Raw genomic sequence first — 20410 nt, forward strand, 5'->3', positions numbered from 1 at the left:
TTACATAGATATTTGGTTTCCAAAAATGTCAGAAATCCACATAATTCTTCAACTCCCCTGGTTATTGTATGCTGCTTTGAATTTGCATTTTCACTTGAGAACTAGAAGCATTAAACACCTTCTTCAAGCATCAGTTGCTCATCAAGATTTCTTTCTTGTTCTGTCTGTTCAAGTATCCGAGGCTTGAATAGAATAAATTACATTAACAAACATTAAGACTGGTCACATAACTGGACAATTCAAACAAAATTAACGATTCTACGGCATAGGCTGTACATAATAGTGATGGTTGTCTTACTAATCTGATTTTGGTTCTTTATGCATTTCAAATGTCAGCATTGTAAGTACTGTGAATGATCTTTCTGCATCTTTTGTTTGCCATTTCATGTATTTAATGGCTTCTTCTAATGAACTTTAAGTTCTTTGATGAAGCTAAACCACAAATAAATTATTTGTCTTAGTTATTGTTTTAAGAATTTATTTTTGACCCTTCTGGTTTCTGTCTATGCCCAGAACTGATCCTGTGCCACAATACTCTATACACAAATACTGCCGGGAGAAAGCTGGTCTCCTAGGAGTACCTACACACCTGTGAGCACAGATAAGACCATGACTTCTGCTCACATTCCTAGCCCAAGAGGGACCTGCCCAGAGCCATCAGGACACAGGAACCTGCCGCAGACGGACTTTTCTGGGGTCCCTGATCTGNGGGGAACGGGTCTCTGGTTGCAGGTGAGCGAGGATTTGGCAAATGTGGGGTGACAAACAGACATAGACACAAGGGAGTGTGGTATCTGAATGCAAATTGTCAAATTGACCATCAGACTAAAATAAGGAAGTTACACAAAACAGAGGAATGCAAACCTGGAAGGGCTAGCAGGAACCAACTGGGATAACACTCAATGTCAACAGCTGGGATCAAAAACAGCTCCACCTAAAGTCAGCTCAAAGTCAGTAGCTGGGGGTAAGGGCTTCATGCCCTTGCCATAGATGCTATAGTCCACCTTCCCCCTAGGCCATTGTAATGCTTGTGTATGGGTGTAACTCAACTACCTATGGTTCTAAGTATCTACCCTGGTTCCTCTTTAGATCACAAACTTCCTTCTTCCTAGAGACTGGTAAATTCCTATGTAGGGAAGTGACTAGCTGCCTAGACCCAGGGTCAGCTCAAGGACTGACTGTTTAGGATCTAACATGGCTATGCATTAAGGGAAATCACGTGGATCTGTTTTCCAACTAAAGCAAGGATATTGGAGCATTCGTTATACAAAATGCCACCATTCCAGGAGACTGAGTTTCCTTGAACTTTTTGCCTTGGGACAGCGCCCAGGTTTTTAGGGCCTGTTGGCACTTGTCACTACTGGAAAGAATGTAGCAGGAACCAAGGAAAAATCAGGGACAGGATCCTTATAGTTTCTGACTGCACCCTGGAGCTGACCCTGTGCCACAGCTCTCCATACCCAAATACTTCCTGGAGAGAACTGGTCTCCCAGGAGTACTGATACACATACTTGCAGGAGGGTCAAGCCACAGTCAGAGACAGAAAGACCAGTTAATGCCAGAGATAACTACATGACCAAAGGCAAGGGCACAAACATAAGCAGTAGGAACTAAAGTTATGGGGCATCATCAGAACCTAGTTCTCCCACCCCAGTGAGACCTGGGTACCCCCAACACACCTGAAAAGCAAGACTCTGATTTAAAAATCACATCTCATGATGATGATAGAGGAGTTTAAGAAGGACATAATTAACTTCCTTAAAGAAATACAGACATCTACAGCATTCCAGCTATGATCATGTTGATTCTGAAATCATGTAAATTAAGATTTGTTAGGCTGTTTTTTTTTTTTAAATAAACCATCTTTTTATTGCTTGAAAAATAAAGAAATACAGGAGAACACAGGTAAACAGCTAGAAGCCCTTAAAGAGGAAACACAAAAATCCCTTAAAGAATTACAGGAAAACACAAACAAACAGGCGAAGGAATTGAACAAAACCATCCAGGATCTAAAAATGGAAATACAGTCAATAAAGATATCACAAAGGGAGACAACCCTGGAGATATAAAACTTAGGAAAGAGATCAGGAATCATAGATGTAAGCATTACCAACAGAATATAAGAAATAGAAGAAAGATTCTCAGGTGCAGAAGATACCATAGAAAACATTGACAGAACAATCAAAGAAAGTGCAAAATGCAAAAAGTTCCTAACCCAAAACATCCAGGAAATCCAGGACACAATAAGAAGACCAAACCTAAGNANAATAGGTATAGAAGAGAGTGAAGATTCCCAACTTAAAGGGCCAGTAAATATCTTCAACAAAATTACAGAAGAAAACTTCCCTAAACTAAAGAAAGAGATGCCTGCAAACATACATGAAGCCTACAGAACTCCAAATAGAGTAGACCAGAAAAGAAATTCTTACTGTCACATAATAGTCAAAACATGAACTGCACAAAACAAAGAAAGAATATTAAAACAGTAAGGTAAAATATCAAGTAACATATAAAGGCAGACCTATCAGAATTACATCAAACTTCTTAACAGAGACTATGAAAGCTAGAAGATCCTGAGCAGATGTCCTAGAAACCCTAAGAAAACACAAATGCCAGCGCAGGATACTATACCCAACAAAACTCTTAATTAACATAGAGAAACCAACATATTCCATTACAAAAACAAATTTACACAATATCTTTCCACAAATCCAGCCCTACAAAGGATAATAGATGGAAAACACCAACAAAAGTAGGGAAACTACACCCTAGAAAAAGCAAGGATGTAAACTTCTTTCAACAAAGCCAAAAGAAGATAGCCACAGAAACATAAAAATAACATAAAAAATAACAGGAAGCAACAATCATTTTTCCTTAATATCTCTTAACATCAGTGGACTTAATTCCCTAGTAAAAAGACATAGACTAACAGACTGTGGCTCCAGGTAGAGAGCAGAACAGTTAGATGGTATAACAGGATGGCTACTCTAGGCAGAGTTTAACAAGTAAAAACTGCTTCCTTCCTATAGGCAGATATTAGTGAAAGTTTGAATTAATTATTTTAAAGATCGTATAAAGATATAATGCTCTAATAAGTCTTACAGAATACTCATTTCTAATGTGGGTTCCACAGGAATTTGGGGTTAAAATCCTGGTTTGACAAGCTCCCTGCTTCTAAGCAGGTTTAGATAGAAGTGTGAATCAATTGTTTTGAAGATGGTATAACAAGGTCTGCAAAATAACTGATTCATAGTCTTTGAATGTGAAAAAGCCTAAGAATAGGCACATATAGTATCTTAGTTTACTTCATTTGTTTTAGATTGTTTTAATTTTCAAAATGGGTGTGATTCTGAGCTCTGTGGCCATATTATCACTCTGGGAGAGATGTCAAAATAAAGGTTTTTCTGGTTACTGGGCCAAGGATATGCTGATTTGGGAGAAAGGTTTTGCCTTTGTGCTTTTAGACAAGGTGATTAGTGTCTATACAACTTCCAGAATTATATGGATCAGATATGATGAAGTCCCAGAGGACTATATTCCAGAGAATCAAACGAAAAAGTTATCCTGATGATACTAAAACTTTGTTTTGAGATTTGTATATTACAGAATATACAGCCTTGTTGAGTCTCATCGGCTGACATGCTGAACTGACCTATTTTGAACTTTTGACCTCTTGGTCTTTCAGCCAGATTCAGTCAGAATACAGACGTCAGAGACTAAAACAATCAGTGGTGTGGCCCTTTTAAGGCGAACCAACTCCGCAGTTTTCCCTACTCTTCCTCCCCTCCCACTCCCTTCAAAGATATCTCAACGTCCATATTTAGCTTGAAGAAGTTATGAAGAGACATTGCCCCAGTTCTCTGGACTTGGGGGCCTAGAGGTGGTTATTCTTGTTATCTTTCTGGGGAATGTTGAAATGGTCATAATTGGAACAGGGAAATAGGTAGAATTGATTGTGTAACCATAATCTCATTTGGTAGAAATCTTTACAATAGTTATTAAGTTAAAGTCATAATTTCTTATTTTGGTACAGAATTTATTTTGATACAGAATCAAGGTTATCATTAGTATAAATTTCTTTTATTGATACAAAAATTTTAAAAGTACAAGGCTTGGAACCAGTCCCTCTATAATTCATTACAAACTGATCTGAGATGTTTAAGCCTGTGAGTTAAGGGCCAAATAGCAAATTCATGGTTCTGAGTTTATTGTTAGGGTGTTTTCAGATAATTTAACTAGAAACAGCTGAGAGTAGTTAATGAACAACAGTCCAGATTACTTTAAATAGATATTTGGTTTTCAAAAATGTCAGAAATCCACAGAATGTGACATTTAATGTTATTTATTCTTTTGTTGTTGAGACATATCTGCTCCTAGCAGCTCCCCTTTTGTGGATTCAAAGAAGCACCTGAGCATCTCCAGGTGAGGTGGTACATTGTGGTACATTGTGGCTAGGTGGCCACTGGGCAGAAATTGCCTATCTCCTGCAGACCTGTATCGTTCTTGAGAGAATTAGGACAGCTTAGTTCTGCTGAGACAGACTAGGCTAGTCCTTAACAATTCCTGTTTTTTCAAAGGTCTGTCAGATGATCCTGGGCCAGAAGGCTGACGACTGATGCTCCAACTTCCTGACTNACTGGAGCTGTATGGGTAGGCAGCTGTCCCTACAACTTGTTTCAGTTCTGGAAGCTGAATTAGTCTTCCTATACTTTCAGATAATGTTGCTCATTCTCAGATTTCTGATGGGGTTGAAAGACTACTTATAGTTTCATAGCCAACCCAGGCTATTTAACATTGAGAAAATATATTTGAGAAGATAGTTCTCAGATAGTATACAAGCTAAGCCAGGACATAACATATGGATTTATAAGTCTTTTAAGTTAGGATAAATGACAGAGTGTTGTACTTCACTGTCAAGGGTGATGGACTAGATGTTAGGTATATCTTATTCTTCATAAATTACAAAATTGGTAAAAAAAAGTTATAAGAATTAAAGTAATTCTAAAATTAAAAAAATCTTATTACACACTAGTATGCCTTCCCTATCTCCTCCTTTCCCTCTCCTTCTTTTCTCCACTCCTATTTTAAAAAAAAATTTCCTCTTCTATTTTAATATGTTTTATATTTTAATATAATATTTTTATATTTTATATAATTATATGATATATAAATGTATGTTATTTATAATATAGGTCTATTTTAATATAATATAAAACCTTTAAAAAATAACTTATTATTTATTTGATTTCATTGGTAAAGTGATTTGTCAGGAGCCATCATAGGACAAACTAATAACTAACAGGTGATCTTTCTGAGATGATCTGCCTCAGAATATAATCTATGACAGGTTTGGTCCCATAAGCAAAGTCCAGGAGAAAATCATTTTAGGAAAGATCCCTGCTACTAATATGTTTTCTTGTTATGAATAAACATATATAACAATTACTAGGTATTAGCCCACTCTGGTTGAGCAGATCTCTTCAGATATATGAAGATAAACTGTCTTGTAGTGAATATATATATATATATATATATATATATATATATATATACAAATAGATGACTTCTTTATTCTTAATGGTGATACTATGAGAATTTCTAAAAGTATGTCAGTGATTATTGAGCTTTTTTTTTATAGTGGGATTGCTATTAGATATTAGGTGTATCTTATTCTTAGATCCTTTAGTGATAGTTAAAACTGCAATGAGAACTCTGTCATTCTCCCAAGTGTCATCAGTTAGATAGTAACCAGACATTCTACTACTCAGAGAACATTTGGAGAAGTTGTAAAATAATTAACCAAAGGTCATAAAAATGGAACCAATAATTTATTATAGGTGCTAGGGCAGAAGATGAAATCTTGACATGGTTTAGCTGTACAAAACTTCACTAATAACTTATGGTTTTTAACTTTCAATGAACCTGTGGAGCTGTGACAGGTGATGAATGTTTAGCCAGATAATTACTCCTAATAGATATGCATGTAAACAATCACTGTAATAAACTTCTTATTCAATTTATGATTGAATTTTATGTGAAAACTTGTGATGAACTTTTTGCCATGTGATCATGTATTCTGAAAGATGTATAAGTACTGAGGACAAAGAGATGAGAATAAAAAAATTCCCTTGCCCCGCTTAGGATCTTTCTGCTTTTCCCTTTTCTTAGATAGTTTTAATAGGAAACATTTTACAACTTAGTAATGATGTAATCACTTTTCAAAGTGTTCCTTTTTCTTCCTGTGACTCCTGACTAGCAGGCTGAAAGTTAAAGCTGCACAGTTCCTGCTGAGATAGAACAAAGGCCACACTACTTAATCTTCTGCTGTTAGGTTACAGGTGCTAATCTCCTTAGCCAATAGCTTTTTACACTCAGAGAGAGGAAGTTTTTAGGACATTTTAGAAGTTATCATTGGCATTTCAGTATAGTTAGGGAACCAGAACAACCGGAAACCATCAGTCTTCAAAGCATACCAGAGTCCTACTCTCTACCCATCTCTCTCTCTCTCCTCTCTCCTCTCTCCAGGCCAGGAGGTTCCCATCAGTGATTTCTAATCTCACTATTTCCAATAATAGCCCCTGGAAGTCATTTTTTTAAACTTTTACTTTTCTATAATACATTACATCCTGACCACAGTTTCTCCACCCTCCTTTCCTCCCAGTGCTTCCCCTACCTCCCTTGTCCCTCAGATCCACTCCTATTCCTTCACTCTTATAAAAGAAAAAAAATATTAACAAAGTAGGCCTCTCAGGGATATTCACCACACATGTCCTACCAAGTTACAATAAGACAAAGCACAAACCCTCATATTAAGGCTGGATGAGGCAGTCCAGTAGGAAGAAAAGAGTCCCAAGCACATGTGAAAGAATCAGAGGCAGCTCCTCCTCCCATTGTTAGGAGTCCCACAAGAACACTAAACTATACAGTCATAAGGTATATGCAGAAGTCTTAGTTCAGACCCATGTAGACTCCTTGATTTCTATGAGTCCCCATGAGCCTCCAGTTGATTTTTGTGAGCTATGTTCCCCTAGTGTCCCTTGAATACTCTACTTCCTATAATTCTTCCTCCCCTTCTTCTATGGGGTTGCCCTGGCTATGCCTAGCATTTAGCTGTAAGTCTCTGCATCTACTCCCATCAGTTGCTGGATGATACCCTTCTGATGAAAACTGAGCTAGGCACCAATCTATGAATCTAGTTTAATATAATTAGGAAACACTTCACTGACCCCCTTTTACCTTTGGGCTCTCTTAACTCTGGTTCCTAGCAATCCAGGAAGTGTTAGGTGTGGACTGCTTCTCTTGGTGTGGTCCTCAAGTTCGACCAGTCTTGGGTTGGCTACTCATAAAAGTTCTATGCCATCACTGCCCTAACACACATCTTGCAGGCAGGGCATGTTGTAGGTAGAAGTTTTGGTAGATGGATTGATGTTCTAGTCCCACTGATAGAACCTTCGTCTGGCTATAGAAGATGGTAAATTTGGGCTCTGTATCTCTCATTACTAGTAAATTTCTCTAGGGTCATCTCATAGAATCCATGGATTTTTTCCACTTCACTAATGTTCTACATCATTCCATTAATGTCCCCCAATTCCAAGAGTCTCTGAGTACTCTCCCTTCATCCATTCTGCCCCACCCTCCCACGGTCTACCCGCAAAATCCATTATATCTCTATCTTCTCAGGGAGATCCATTCATTGCCCATTGAGCCCTCCTTGTTACTTAGCCTCTCTGGATCTGTGGAATATTGTATGATTATCTTTTACTAATAGATAATGTCCACTTATAAGTGAGTGCATACCATACTTGTCTTCCTGGGTCTGGGTTATCTCTCTCAGTGTCTGAGTCAGGGTTTCTATTCCTGGACAAACATAATGACCATGAAGCAAGTTAGGGAGGAAAGGGTTTATTCAGCTTACATTTCCACATTGCTGTTCATCACTAAAGGAAGTCAAGACTGGAACTAACGTGGGTTAGGAAGCAGGAGCTGATGCAGAGGCCATGGAGGGATGTTTCTCATTGGCTTGCTTTCACTGGCTTGCTCAGTTTGCTTTCTTATAGAACCCAAGACTACTAGCCCAAGGATGGCACCAGCCACAATGGGCCCTCACCTCTTGATCTCTAATTGAGAAAATGCCTTACAGCTGGATCTCATGGAGGCATTTCCATGAAATGGAATCTCCTTTCTCTGAGATAACTCCAGCTTGTGACAAGTTGACACACAAAACCAGCCAGTATACTCAGGATGATCTTTTCAATCCATTTGCCTGCATATTTTTTTTTTTTTATGATTTCCTTGTTTTTGATAGCTGAATAATATTCCATTGTGTAAATGTACCACATTTTCTTTATCCATGTTTCAGCTGAGGGACATCTAGGTTGTTTTGGTTTCTGACTTTTATGAATAAAGCTGCTATGTACATAGTTGAGCAAGTATTCTTGTGGTGTGGTGAAGAATCCTTTGGGTATATACCAAGAAGTGGCATAGCTGGATCTTGAGGTAGATCCAATTCTCAATTTTATGAGAAACACCCATATTGATTTCCAATGTGGCTGTGCAAGTCTGCTTTCCCACCAGCAATGGAGGAGTGTTCCCTTTGCTCCACATCCACACTAGCATGAGCTGTCATTCATATCTTTGATCTTAGCTATTCTGATGTGTATTCTGGTGTGAGATAGAATCTCAGAGTTGTTTTGATTTGCCTTTTTTCTGATAGCTAAGGATGTTGACCATTACTTTATGATTCTCACCATTAGAGATTCTTCTGTTGAGAACTATCTTTTTAGATCTGTACCCCATTTTAATTAAGTAATTTGTTGTGTTAATGATTAGTTTCTTAATTTCTTTATATGTTTTGAAAATTATCCCTCTGTCAAATGAGAAATTAGTGAAAAACTTTCCTCAATCTGTAGTCTACCTATTTGTCCTATTGATGCTATCCTTTGCCTTACAGAGCTTTTCAGTTTCACGAGGTCCCATTTATTAATTGTTGTTCTTGTGCCTGTGCTATTGGTGTTCTGTTCAGGAAATTGCCTCCTGTGCTGATGAATCCAAGGCTATTCTCCAGTTTTTCTTCTATTAGATGTACTGAATCTGGTTTTACATCATGTCTTTGATCCACTTGGACTTGAGCTTTGTGCAAGCTAACAGATATAATCTATTTGCATTCTTCTACATGACAACAGCCAATTAGACGGGCACCATTCTTTTATTCAGTTTTATATTTCCATTTTTTTTTTTCAAAATCACATGTCTATGGGTGAGGAAATTGAGATGAGAGCATAGAGTCAGTGATTGATCATTCAGTAAACATTTCTCTGAAGGAATAAAACTTGACTCATTGGGACCAGCATTTTTTGTGACTGGTGATATACCCTCTGTACTCTTAGAACTCTTTAAATTCTTTGGGGGCAGGCAAGAAGGGAAGAAGAAAAAGCGACAAATCACACCCATGCATTCACACTGAGTGGATGAACCGAAACAGCTCCAACAACTTCATAAACATACATATATACACGTATACATACATACATACATACATACATACATACATACATGCAAAAAGACAGACAGAACCACATTCACACATTGAGTGAATAAAGAAAAGCTCCAGATACTTTACATATATACACATACACATATATTTGGTGGGTGGAACAAACTCCAATGAAGAAGAATAGGAATAGAAGATGTAGGAGAATTCCAGCTCTAAGCCCCATAAAATATTTTTAACAAAAGCATAGAAGAAAAATTTCCTAACCTGAAGAAGGACATGTCTTTAAAGGTACAAGAACTTATAGTAAAACAAATAGATTGGACCAGGAAAGGAAGTATCCTCTTCACATAATAACATACAAAACAAAGAAAGAATATGAAAACTTTAAGGGAAAAACACCAAGTAATATATAAAAGCAGACCTTTATATAGTTAGAACCACACCAAAGTTTTCATTGCAGGCTGTCTTAATGGTTTCCATTGCTGTAAATAGGCATTATGACCAAGGCAACTCCTATAAAAGACAACATTTAATTTGGGCTGGATTTCAGGTTCAGTCCATTACCATCATAGAGTGAAGCATGGCAGAGTCCAAGCAGGCATGGCTTTGATGCCACTTTAATATTTGAAACATACATTTTTTTTATTTTTTCTTTCTAATATTATGCTTGATCAAACAACTCTTCATGAGATTAAAACAGATTAATGCTATGCTGGCCATTTCTGAGATTTCCTTTGTCAATGCAATTAATCTGAGTCTCTTCACCTCAGATAGACTCTTCAGATAAGTGCAAAAAAGAGCAATATTCTTTACCAAAACCTTAAAAATCATAATCTCTAGGCCACATTCTCTTTGAAACTTCCAGAGCCAGGGTTCCACAGTTCAAATCAGATTCAGCTCCATATTCCTACTAGGACAGTCCATGAAGCACCACTTAAAGTATTCCACATTCAAAGTCCCCAAATCAACATTATTCCAAAGAATAGTATCATCAGGCCTATTACATCAATACCACAGTCCCTTGTACCAACTTCTGTCTTAGTTAGGGTTTCCATTGCTGTGAAGAGACACCACGATCAAGGCAACTCTTATAAAGGACAACCTTTAATTGAGGCTGGCTTACAAGTTCAGATGTTCAGTCTATTTTTATCATTGTGGGAAGCATGGCAGAGTCAAGGCAGGATAAGCACTGGAGGAACTGAGAGTTCTGCATCTTGTTCTAGAGGCAAACAGGACAAGCATGACTCTCAGGCAGCTAGGAGGATGGTTTCAAAGCCCACCCCCACGGTGACTCACTTCCTCCAACAAGGCCACACCTACTCCAACAAGGCCACACTTCCCAATAGTGACAGTCCCTGGGCCAAGCATATTTAAACCACCACAGACTCTAAAAGCCTAAAGGGCCCGGACTATTCTATGAGACCACAGATACCTAAATCCAACAAAATGTTCAATTACTGTAGATGGAGAAAACAAGATACTTTGTGATAAAATCAATTAAAAAAATATCCATCCTCAAATCTAACCCTACTGAAGTTACCAGAAGCAAAACTCCAACCCAAGGAGCTAATTAACTATACCTACAAAAATACAGGAAATAAATAATCTCACATCAGCAAATCCTGGAAGTCTTAGATTTTTTATTAACCTTTTACTGGTCCTTTATGAATTTTATATCATGTACTCATCTCCCCCAACCCTCCACACCAGTCCTCCATTCTTGCAACCACTGCCACAAAAGAAATAAATTAAAAAATAAATCTCTTTGTGGAAGCTATAGTGTGCCTCTGTGGCTACCTCATTATATCCTTTTGTCCACACATCTTTGCTTGTGAATAATCATTGCAATATGTCATTTTATGTGGTTTGAGACCTCTGGTTTCTGCTACACCACCAATCCTGGGACCTACTGGAAACCTCTTGGGTATCCTATGTGTCATGGAGATCCTGCAGCACTGGATCTACAGAACTGCCCCTTCATGCACTTCAAAAGTTTACTGATGGAACAGTCAGATGTTGCCGTGGTGGACCAATTATTAGATTTTTTATGTACTGATTTTTAAGTCATTACCATGACCTTAAAAACAATAGGTTAAATCCATTTTAAAGGTGAGGAAACTGGAACAGAAAGATAAAGTAAAAGAAGCAGGTTATGTGGAAGCAAGCACATGCTACTCCAATTCAAACTTAGTAAGCATATTTTTAAGTCCATATTTTCACTACTATACTCTTCTATATGCAACCATGGAGAGGAAAACACAGTTATTAAATCAAGGTGTGTTCAGTATTCCATACCAATTATGAGATCAATGATGCAAGTTTGATTCTAAGGTTATCTAGCAAATACATGGTTTGAAGGATTCTATGCATGTAGAATATATTGTTCTGGTGGAATACAGAAAGAATGGGAAGACCTACAGAAGTCATCCAGAAAGGTATTATAATAGTTAAGGAGAAGATGACAATACTCCATCAGTCTAAACAAATAAGAGTGCAGACAGTGGGCAATAGAGAAATAAAAGCTGTTTCCTCTGCTGAAATATGATCCTGGGTATACTGACAAAATGCAAAGGCTCTAACAAGCATAGAAGCAGAAAAAGAGCAGCTTAAATCAGAAACTTATTTTCTGAACTACAAAATAAGGTGCAAATATGTCTATGTAGTCTTGACGAGATAGATTTAAGGGCATGCATGCCAAATCTCTCATTAACTTGTGATGTTAACTGCATTTTCCTTTCCTTTTCCATTGGTACCAGTATCTTGCTCTCTTCTGCCATTGTAGCATATGTTTACCCATGTGCCCTCCTCTTCTGAACCTCTTCTCCTTGTATCATAAGAAAAGCTGTCCTGTTGAATTAAAGACCAAATCTACATCAATATGATGCCACCTCAACTATATTTTCAGTTACTTGATTTTCAAATAAAGTTAAAATCTGAGATTCTAAAAGGACATGGATCTTGAATAACACTGAAATACAACATTAATGATGAAGAAAGGGGTGAATTGATAATGACTCCCAAGTTTCCTATTTGTGTGACAGAATATACTGTAGGTTTATAATTGAAATAACTGTCGAGAATAAACCAAAAAAAAAGTGGGAGAAACTTATAAGTTCTACATTAAAGAGGGTTTCCTTTCAAGAGAGACAACTGAGCCCAAATAAGGCTTTATTCATACTTATAGTAAGGCTTGGGAAACAATGGAGATACAAGAAAGGTTACTTGTTAGATGTGAGTTGCCGCACAAATTCAGTATATGAACTCTATATTGAAACATGTTTAAATAAAATGAATAATGTATAAATGAAAAGTTGTGATAGAAGGAGAGAGAGACAGTTCATCACAACATAGACAGGGACAATTGTAATCAGAACATCAAATACAACTTATTTTACTGGGCAATTGTAGCAAATACCATTCTGATGGTGGTAGAGTACTGATATCTAGTATAAAGAGAATTAGAAGTCCAGGTTGTAGTACTTTATGAATGTAAAAATTGGAAGTCTGAGAGAAGAAACACCCACTTCCAAAAGCCTCACTTAGCTACAGTGTGACAGAGGTATGCAACAAACCTCATATTTGAAACTATTTTCCTACAGTGACCACAAAATTTACTACCCAGTATAGGATCCTTTTTGATGAATGTCAGTTGCAGATGTAATTAATTGCATAGGAAAATATGTTTAAACCAAGATTTCCAGGAACAAAATGGAATCTATATATCAACCTAACTTTTTCTCTGCAACTTGATATTTGTCTAAACATTATTTCAAAACATTGCATTTGATTTTCAGATGTTCATAATGCAGTCATCAAGAATCTGTTTGTTTTAACTTTCACTTTTGGGTTTTTAATTACTTTGCTTTATTTTGTTTGGGTTTTAGAGACGTTCTCATTAGGTAGCAGATTATCAGAACTTAGTTTGTTGATCAGCCTGGACTCAGACTCTTGATTATCAGGCACCAGCCTTTGGTTACAAGTAACACTGTTGTACCTCTCCCCACTAGTTAATTATATGATAAATTTCAATGTCCATAATAAGCTTATGTTAAAACTGAATGGCCTTTAGAAAGTTTAGAATATCATAATAAAGACAAGACAACTTAAATATGCCTAAAGGATTATTTTATTGAAATGACTGGAAAGGAAATAGGTTCTCAAAGAAACAATAGTAAATCCAATTTTTCACAAACTATTTTGTATACATTATTGACTTGCATTTTCAACTCCATATTGAACATTTATAAAATTCATGTAATATAATTGAGAAGCATATAGAGTCCATGGGTCGAATTCAAATGAATGCCATATAATACATAGAATAAATAAAAGAATACATTTTCATTTTCCATGTAGTCATTCAGAAGTATATCATTTTTGTAGCATGATCCAAAGATGAAAGATTTGTACATTTCCAGTTTCAGTCAATTCTGTGAAAGAAAGATGTATAATTAGTTCTGTTGTGTTAAATCAGTGATTCTTAACTTTCCCTTTAATACAGTTCCTCATGTTTTGGTGACCCCCCAACCATAAAATTAAATACTTTTTAATTTTATTGTTGCTTCACAAATGTAATTTTCTTCTGTTATAAATTGTAATGTAAATATCTGAAATGCTATCTCTGTTAAAAAGTTATTCACCCCCCCAAAGGAGTCCCAACCAACAGGTTGAGAACTGTTGCTATGTCTTAGTAATTAGCCTCTCACCATTAAAACCAATTGTTTTACAAACATGCTCTATTGGTTCTCTCCTTGGAGACATATAAAGTCCTATTCAGTGTCACATCAGCTCATAAGAAATGGTTGCAGAATATGTAATCTTCCTTCAGTGCTGAAAGGTTTTATGGTTTAGAATCCCAAAGCTATATTGTCTGCCCTGTAGAACCTCTAAATACCTGGACTGGGTATCTTATTTTTGACTCAGGAATGAAAGAACAATTTTAAATGCAGTAAATATAAAATTTATGAGACCTACAGTACACATTGAAATAAAAATTGACCTGTAAACAAAAGAAAAATATATCCACATAAAATATAGAAAAACTTCATTTCTGCTTTTGTTCACAGCATGATAACATAGGATGTTAAGATAAAAGCTTTTGGAAAGAGACAGAGCTGTACCAGTGGCAAACAAATAAAGTGAAAATCCCTTGAAATATAAATTTAGTCCAGTGTCATGTTGGTAAGAAGCAGTCAGTCAACCAGTGAAACCAGAGTAGTAAGTGAATACTTTGATGAAATTTGCTATTCTGCTGTGTCTATATAGGAGAATGAAATATAAAAAGATATAAAATATAAAACTTATCATTCTGCTCTTTAGTTTCCAAAAACTTACCAAAAAAAAACATAAGGAGGAGAAAATAACCTGGAAATCCTCTTAGACCTTAAATACAAACATACAAATAAATAAATAAATAAATAAATAAACAAACATTTTCCCTCTTAGTCTAACACTTGCCTAAAGTGTGTTCCATTTAGCAAGTGAAACGCTGCAATCTTTTGACTCCATATACATATAGTCAAAAGTACAAATAAACAGCATTATGTGAATAATATATAAGCTCAAACAAACTTTAGATCTCTACAGAAGAAAACTCTTTACCACAATCTAAGAAGATTGACAGATTTAATTGTGGTTTAGTCGAGTTTTATATTCTGTTAAGTCAGAATTCCAAATCTACCAATTAAATCATTGTTCTTGTAATTATCTGATGTCAACATGCAATTCTTTTACCTAGATAACCAGTTATACCGGAATCTGTAACTAGGCAGTAGGCACTGGGAATTAGGTTTAAATGAAGATCTGTAGGTGATTTTGTTTTATAGCTAACCCTATGAATCATCTATTTATTAATGAGCCATGTATGTATTCTTTCAATCTAGAGCTCTTGTTTCCTCTGTTATTGTCACCATATATACATTCTGAGGGGAATTAAAAGGAAGAAAATGTGAACTTACAGAAACGGAATGAAGTTGAGTGCCAGGTGATTGGACTGTGGGGTTAAGCAGAAATTCTAGGTACTGCAGACGGTCCTGGACAGACATGTTTTCTGGAAGGAAGGGTGCTACTTGCTGCAGAAGGTACAGAACTTTGGACTGAGGAAGAGACAGCTGGGTCTGAGCAGAAACCAGGGGAGTCTGAGGAAAAGCCTGGGCCAGGAGCTGGACCAGAGACTGAGGAAGGTGCACATTAGCAAGACCGGCAAGGCTGGGGATTTGAGAGCCTAAGAGGCTGTGGGCAGTTTCAGAGTTAAAGAAGGGCATCTGCTGGTGCTTGGAAAGAACGGTGGCTTTAGCTTTAAGGAAGGATTCCAGTTCAGGAGAAATGACAGGCCCAAGAGATGGCACCACAGGGGGCTGAGCAATAGGCTGGATGTTTTGTGGGAGGGGATTGCAAGAGATGGTTTGAGCCTGAGCATATGGAAAGGCCTGGGGCTGTGACTGGATGCTGGGGTAAAATTTAGCCTGGAGCACATCCTAGAAAGAAAAGAACCATTAGTCCACAATTCAGCAAAGTCGACATTCTTGATTGATTAATAATCTTTTACCCAATGATAAGCAAAGGAACGAACAACTACAAAAACCTTCATTTGCTTAAAAATCTACCTTGACCTAGGTGAATATGGTGATTAATGGCTGTAAATCTAGCAGGTTGAAGTCTGATGCAGGAGGATTGCTATAACTTTGAGAACACCCTGAAATAAAAGGTAAGTTCTAGGCAATCTTGGGGCACAGATTAAGGCTTTTCTTTTTTCTTTTTTTTCTTTTTTTCTTTCTTTCTTTCTTTCTTTCTTTCTTTCTTTCTTTCTTTTTTTCTTTTCTTTTCTTTTCTTTTTTTTTAAGATACACAAAGTAAGAAAGCATTGTCTAGGGTCACATGAAGAAAATAAGTAAAGAGTTCTTAAGAAATTTCTCCTTACCTATTCTACTTATGGATGAATTACAGGGTAAAATAAAATTGATATTCAAGATTTTTCAAAATAGTTTCACTTTATCCCAAGTCAATTGACTGGGGGAGAGGGAACTATGTTACACTATTACATTCCAGTATACTCCACTGAGTGTATGGCTAGAAGTGTGGTATGCTAGTGGAATGTGATGCTATTCTGACAACCATTAATTTGAAGGCGTGCTCTGCTACATTGCATCACAGCTTAAGCAGTGTTGCATTCAGTTGTTCCATATCTCACTCCTCTTTTTTGTGGACTAAAAATGTCCTTAAGGCCAGGTAGACAAAATATATAAATGCTATCATTAAACAAAATCTGTGCAAAAGCCATTGACTCTACTGAAAGTAGAGTTAACTCCATGCATGAGAAATTCTTAGGAATGTTTCTGGCCTAGGAATAACGTAAATATACTACAAAGAGACTAATCAGCAAGATTCTTCATCTGGTAGTTGGTCAGTTCAGTGCCAAGTGGTCGGCGTGTCTTTTCACAGACACGTTTGCTTAGAAAGTAAAAGGAACATGATTTCTACTGGAGAGAAGCTTATGTTCATTATTAAACATAGATAATACCACTAGTAACTGCAGTCATGATGGGGAAAAAATGTATTGATGCCCCCATGAGCTTTCTAGACATAAATTCTTGATGAGCAGTTTACCTCTGCCTGCAGCTGTCCCATGAGATTCACCTTCTGAAGTTTCTGCTAGAAATAAACAATACATTAAAAATCTCAAACTTTTCACCTTCAAAAATAAAGCATGGAAGTAAAATTCAATGGGTTTACCTCATTGATATGTTCAACAGATTCCTGCAGAAAAGAAAAAAGAACATTTAGTTTTAGTGAATAAGTCGTATTTTTCAATACACATTGATAATTAAGGTATTTAATAGGTTATATTAGCAGGTCGTTAATATAATATACAATGGGAAACTTGATGAAACTCATATTTAAATTATTTAAAACACATTGTATAAGCCTACTGTATACAAGAAAAGTGAGTGCAGTCAAGAGAGAAAAATAAATTAGTGAACAAAGTATACAAAGAGATATCTAAACAATGCTAATTCTTTCTGTCTACAAGTGAACTTTAAATGCCATTCTTAAATCAAAACACACAAACATAATTGAAAATACAGACTAATGACAACATATTATAGTAGTCACTATGAGATCACTTGCTACTATGCTAGGCTTCAAATAAACCATGAGAAATGAATACTTCCTCTGAGGTATTTGCAGCAGTGTGTAGAGAAAATAATAAACACATGATAAGTATTTCATGGTAAAAGAATGATAAGCATTTCATGTGATACTCTCAGGTAAATTTAGTATTTCATTGAATCCTGTTGATTCTTAATCGTGTAAATGACAACTTTTATAACCAAATATGTCCTTCTGCAAGCCAGTCTACCTACTATAGAGTAAGCATGTCATTTCTATTGACAACTGTCTTTAGTTGGGATTATAGTTCCTAGCCAATGAGTGTCAGAAGGCACACAGTGAATATTAATAATCCAGTTCAGATTAGGGAAAGCTCAAGGTAGTGAATAAGATTGTGAGCTTCTAAAGCAAAGAGAGGTTAAAGAGGTAGTGATGACATTTCAAATAAGAAACAAATGGTGATTAGAACATGAAGCTATCCAGATACTTTTCTGCCCCTAACATAGTGTAAGGGATATATTAGAGTCTGAGTAACATGATTTAACTCAACAGAAAGATGACATATACTGTCTCTGAGAGACAATTGCCTTACCTCACTGGAAATACTATCAGTCTGTAAACAAACAAACAAACAAACAAAATATATATACATATGTTAAATTATATATCCAATTAGGACTTCAAGATCATTAAAAATGTAGTAATTTTAGAGTGAGAAATTTGTCTCTATAAACTCTTACCTCAGAGGATACAGTAAATGTATTCGTCTGTAAAAGGAAACAAACGGTCAAAATACATTATTAGTTACTATATCTACTTTGTTACTAGACATACTTTCCATTTGATTTTCATGTCTTTTACCTCTTTCAGAAATTATAAAAAGATATATGGCTTTCATAATCTTGAAAACTTATATTTACAATCTTTGATATTTTAACAAATTTGTATTGGTACATTACTATATTATATCAATGTGTACATAATCTTTGATGACTGGCAAAAGTTACTTTAATTTCCACTAATTTCCACTTTTTTATTATGCCTATGACTCTACTCATAGCATGGCCACAATTCTTGATTATGTTTCCTCCTCTGAATATTTCTTTGGAGAGGCACAGTAAAACATGACCTGCTACTCATCTAAAGAGATGCAGGCACTTTATCATCAGAATGAGATACCCCAAGCTGCACATGTGCTGAACACGTGAGTCTACTTTTGCGAAGTCATTTTTATTCGATGAACTTCTATTGCCTTGTTTCACTTTTTATTTTTGTTTTTGTTTTTGTCGTTGTTAGAAAATTTGTGATGCTGTAATACAGTAAGCATTTGTTCCAGCTTGGAGACCCTACAGGAACTTTGAGACAATGTGTGATTCCCAAAGAAGTAGTGATTAAATAAACAGATTCCAAACTCTCCAGCTGACTACAAATTAAGAGTTCACTGCTGCTATTGTGTGTAAGGAAGCAGATTCTTCTTTACATCTTCTTTACATACCTCTCTTGCAATAGCAAGTGCCACAAGGCAGGCAAGGATGAAGACCTTCATGGCTGTCAATCCTGTGAATGAAGTGAAGAATTAGTAACAGATTAGTCAGTTAACAAGTCAAGATCTACTCTGGTCCTTAAATACTATTACTAAACACAACACTCAGTCTTCAGCTGCAGCCACAGTGGGCTTCAGCTCACAACTCTCTCCAGCCTTTTGTGTTAACTCTCTTTGGTTAACAGTTGTATGTGTGCCTTACAAAAGCTGTGAAAAGCTCATAACTACCAAAACATTTCACAATCCCTTTATTGAAAACTCTTGAGCACTTATAGGTGACCAGAGAGTGAACAAAATATTAATATCTCAGCACTATGGAGCCTCACTTCTAGAGAGAATTGGTAGACAATGTGTATTAACTGTTTTGTTGCTTGTAAGTTATCACAGCATGAAAAATCAAAATTTAAATTTATAAAGCATTATATCCACTACTTGAAGATAGAAATTTATCCTATGAATGAAAAGAAGTGTTTTTTTTTTTTGGATTTTATGAGGGATGTTGTATTATTGATTATTAACTCTTCCTTGTCTAAATCCCCCTCCATGGGTTTCTATATAATTAAATCATCCTAGCTTAAAAGAAAGTTGTGCCTTTGTATATTTTATATGCAGGGAGATTCCCACTGCAGTTCTTATATTTAATCCTGGGAATTTTTTACACCAATTTTAAACGAGAACTTTACTGATATGTGGAATGCTCTAAGCAACAGTTCTTTCTATTCATTGTACTTCCATGATTACTGCTTCTAAGTCAGTTCTGACTGTTCTAGAATTTATTTTTTAAGACTGTATCTATTTTCCACATGGTTTCTAATACTTCTTGTAGTACTATGAGTTAGATCGAGAATTCCAAGTCCCTGGATTTTATGGCTACAATCTTCTTGTTTATAAACATGTAATGGCTATATAATAAATCTAACAGCTGTATAATAAATATATATTTTACATGATATAATTTGAGGGTATTATATTACTAAAATACATCAAATCAAATAAGATAGCTTACTTAGGAGACAATTCTTAGTCTCCCCTTCATAATAGTCACTGGCTTTGTGTTTTTTTACTACATTTTTCCAATTTTATGAAGCCAGTTGTCATTACAATTTGTACCAAATTTTTCTAGGCATTTCTGCCTTTTAAAAGGCCATCCTTTTAAATAATCTCATCCTTTTTTAAATACCTAATTTTTAAAAGCTGTATTTTAAGTAAATCTATTCTTTCTATAATATCATCTAGTATGTATTTGAAATAATGTAAGTAATATT

The 20410-nt window shown here is 35.9% G+C and overlaps 1 protein-coding gene across 1 annotated transcript; it reads right to left on the reverse strand.

The window, feature by feature from the left end:
• Positions 1-110: 110 nt before the first annotated feature.
• Csn2 (casein beta) lies at positions 111-19148 on the reverse strand. Its single transcript, XM_021210326.1, has 7 exons — positions 19098-19148; positions 18343-18369; positions 18195-18215; positions 17225-17248; positions 17099-17143; positions 15451-15969; positions 111-182 (listed from the first exon to the last, which is right to left on the reverse strand). The coding sequence occupies exons 1-7, from the start codon at positions 19146-19148 to the stop codon at positions 111-113; spliced, it is 759 nt and encodes a 252-aa protein (XP_021065985.1).
• Positions 19149-20410: the final 1262 nt, after the last annotated feature.

The sequence above is a fragment of the Mus pahari genome, chromosome 13 (assembly GCF_900095145.1).
Source record: "Mus pahari chromosome 13, PAHARI_EIJ_v1.1, whole genome shotgun sequence".
Lineage (NCBI taxonomy): Eukaryota > Metazoa > Chordata > Mammalia > Rodentia > Muridae > Mus > Mus pahari.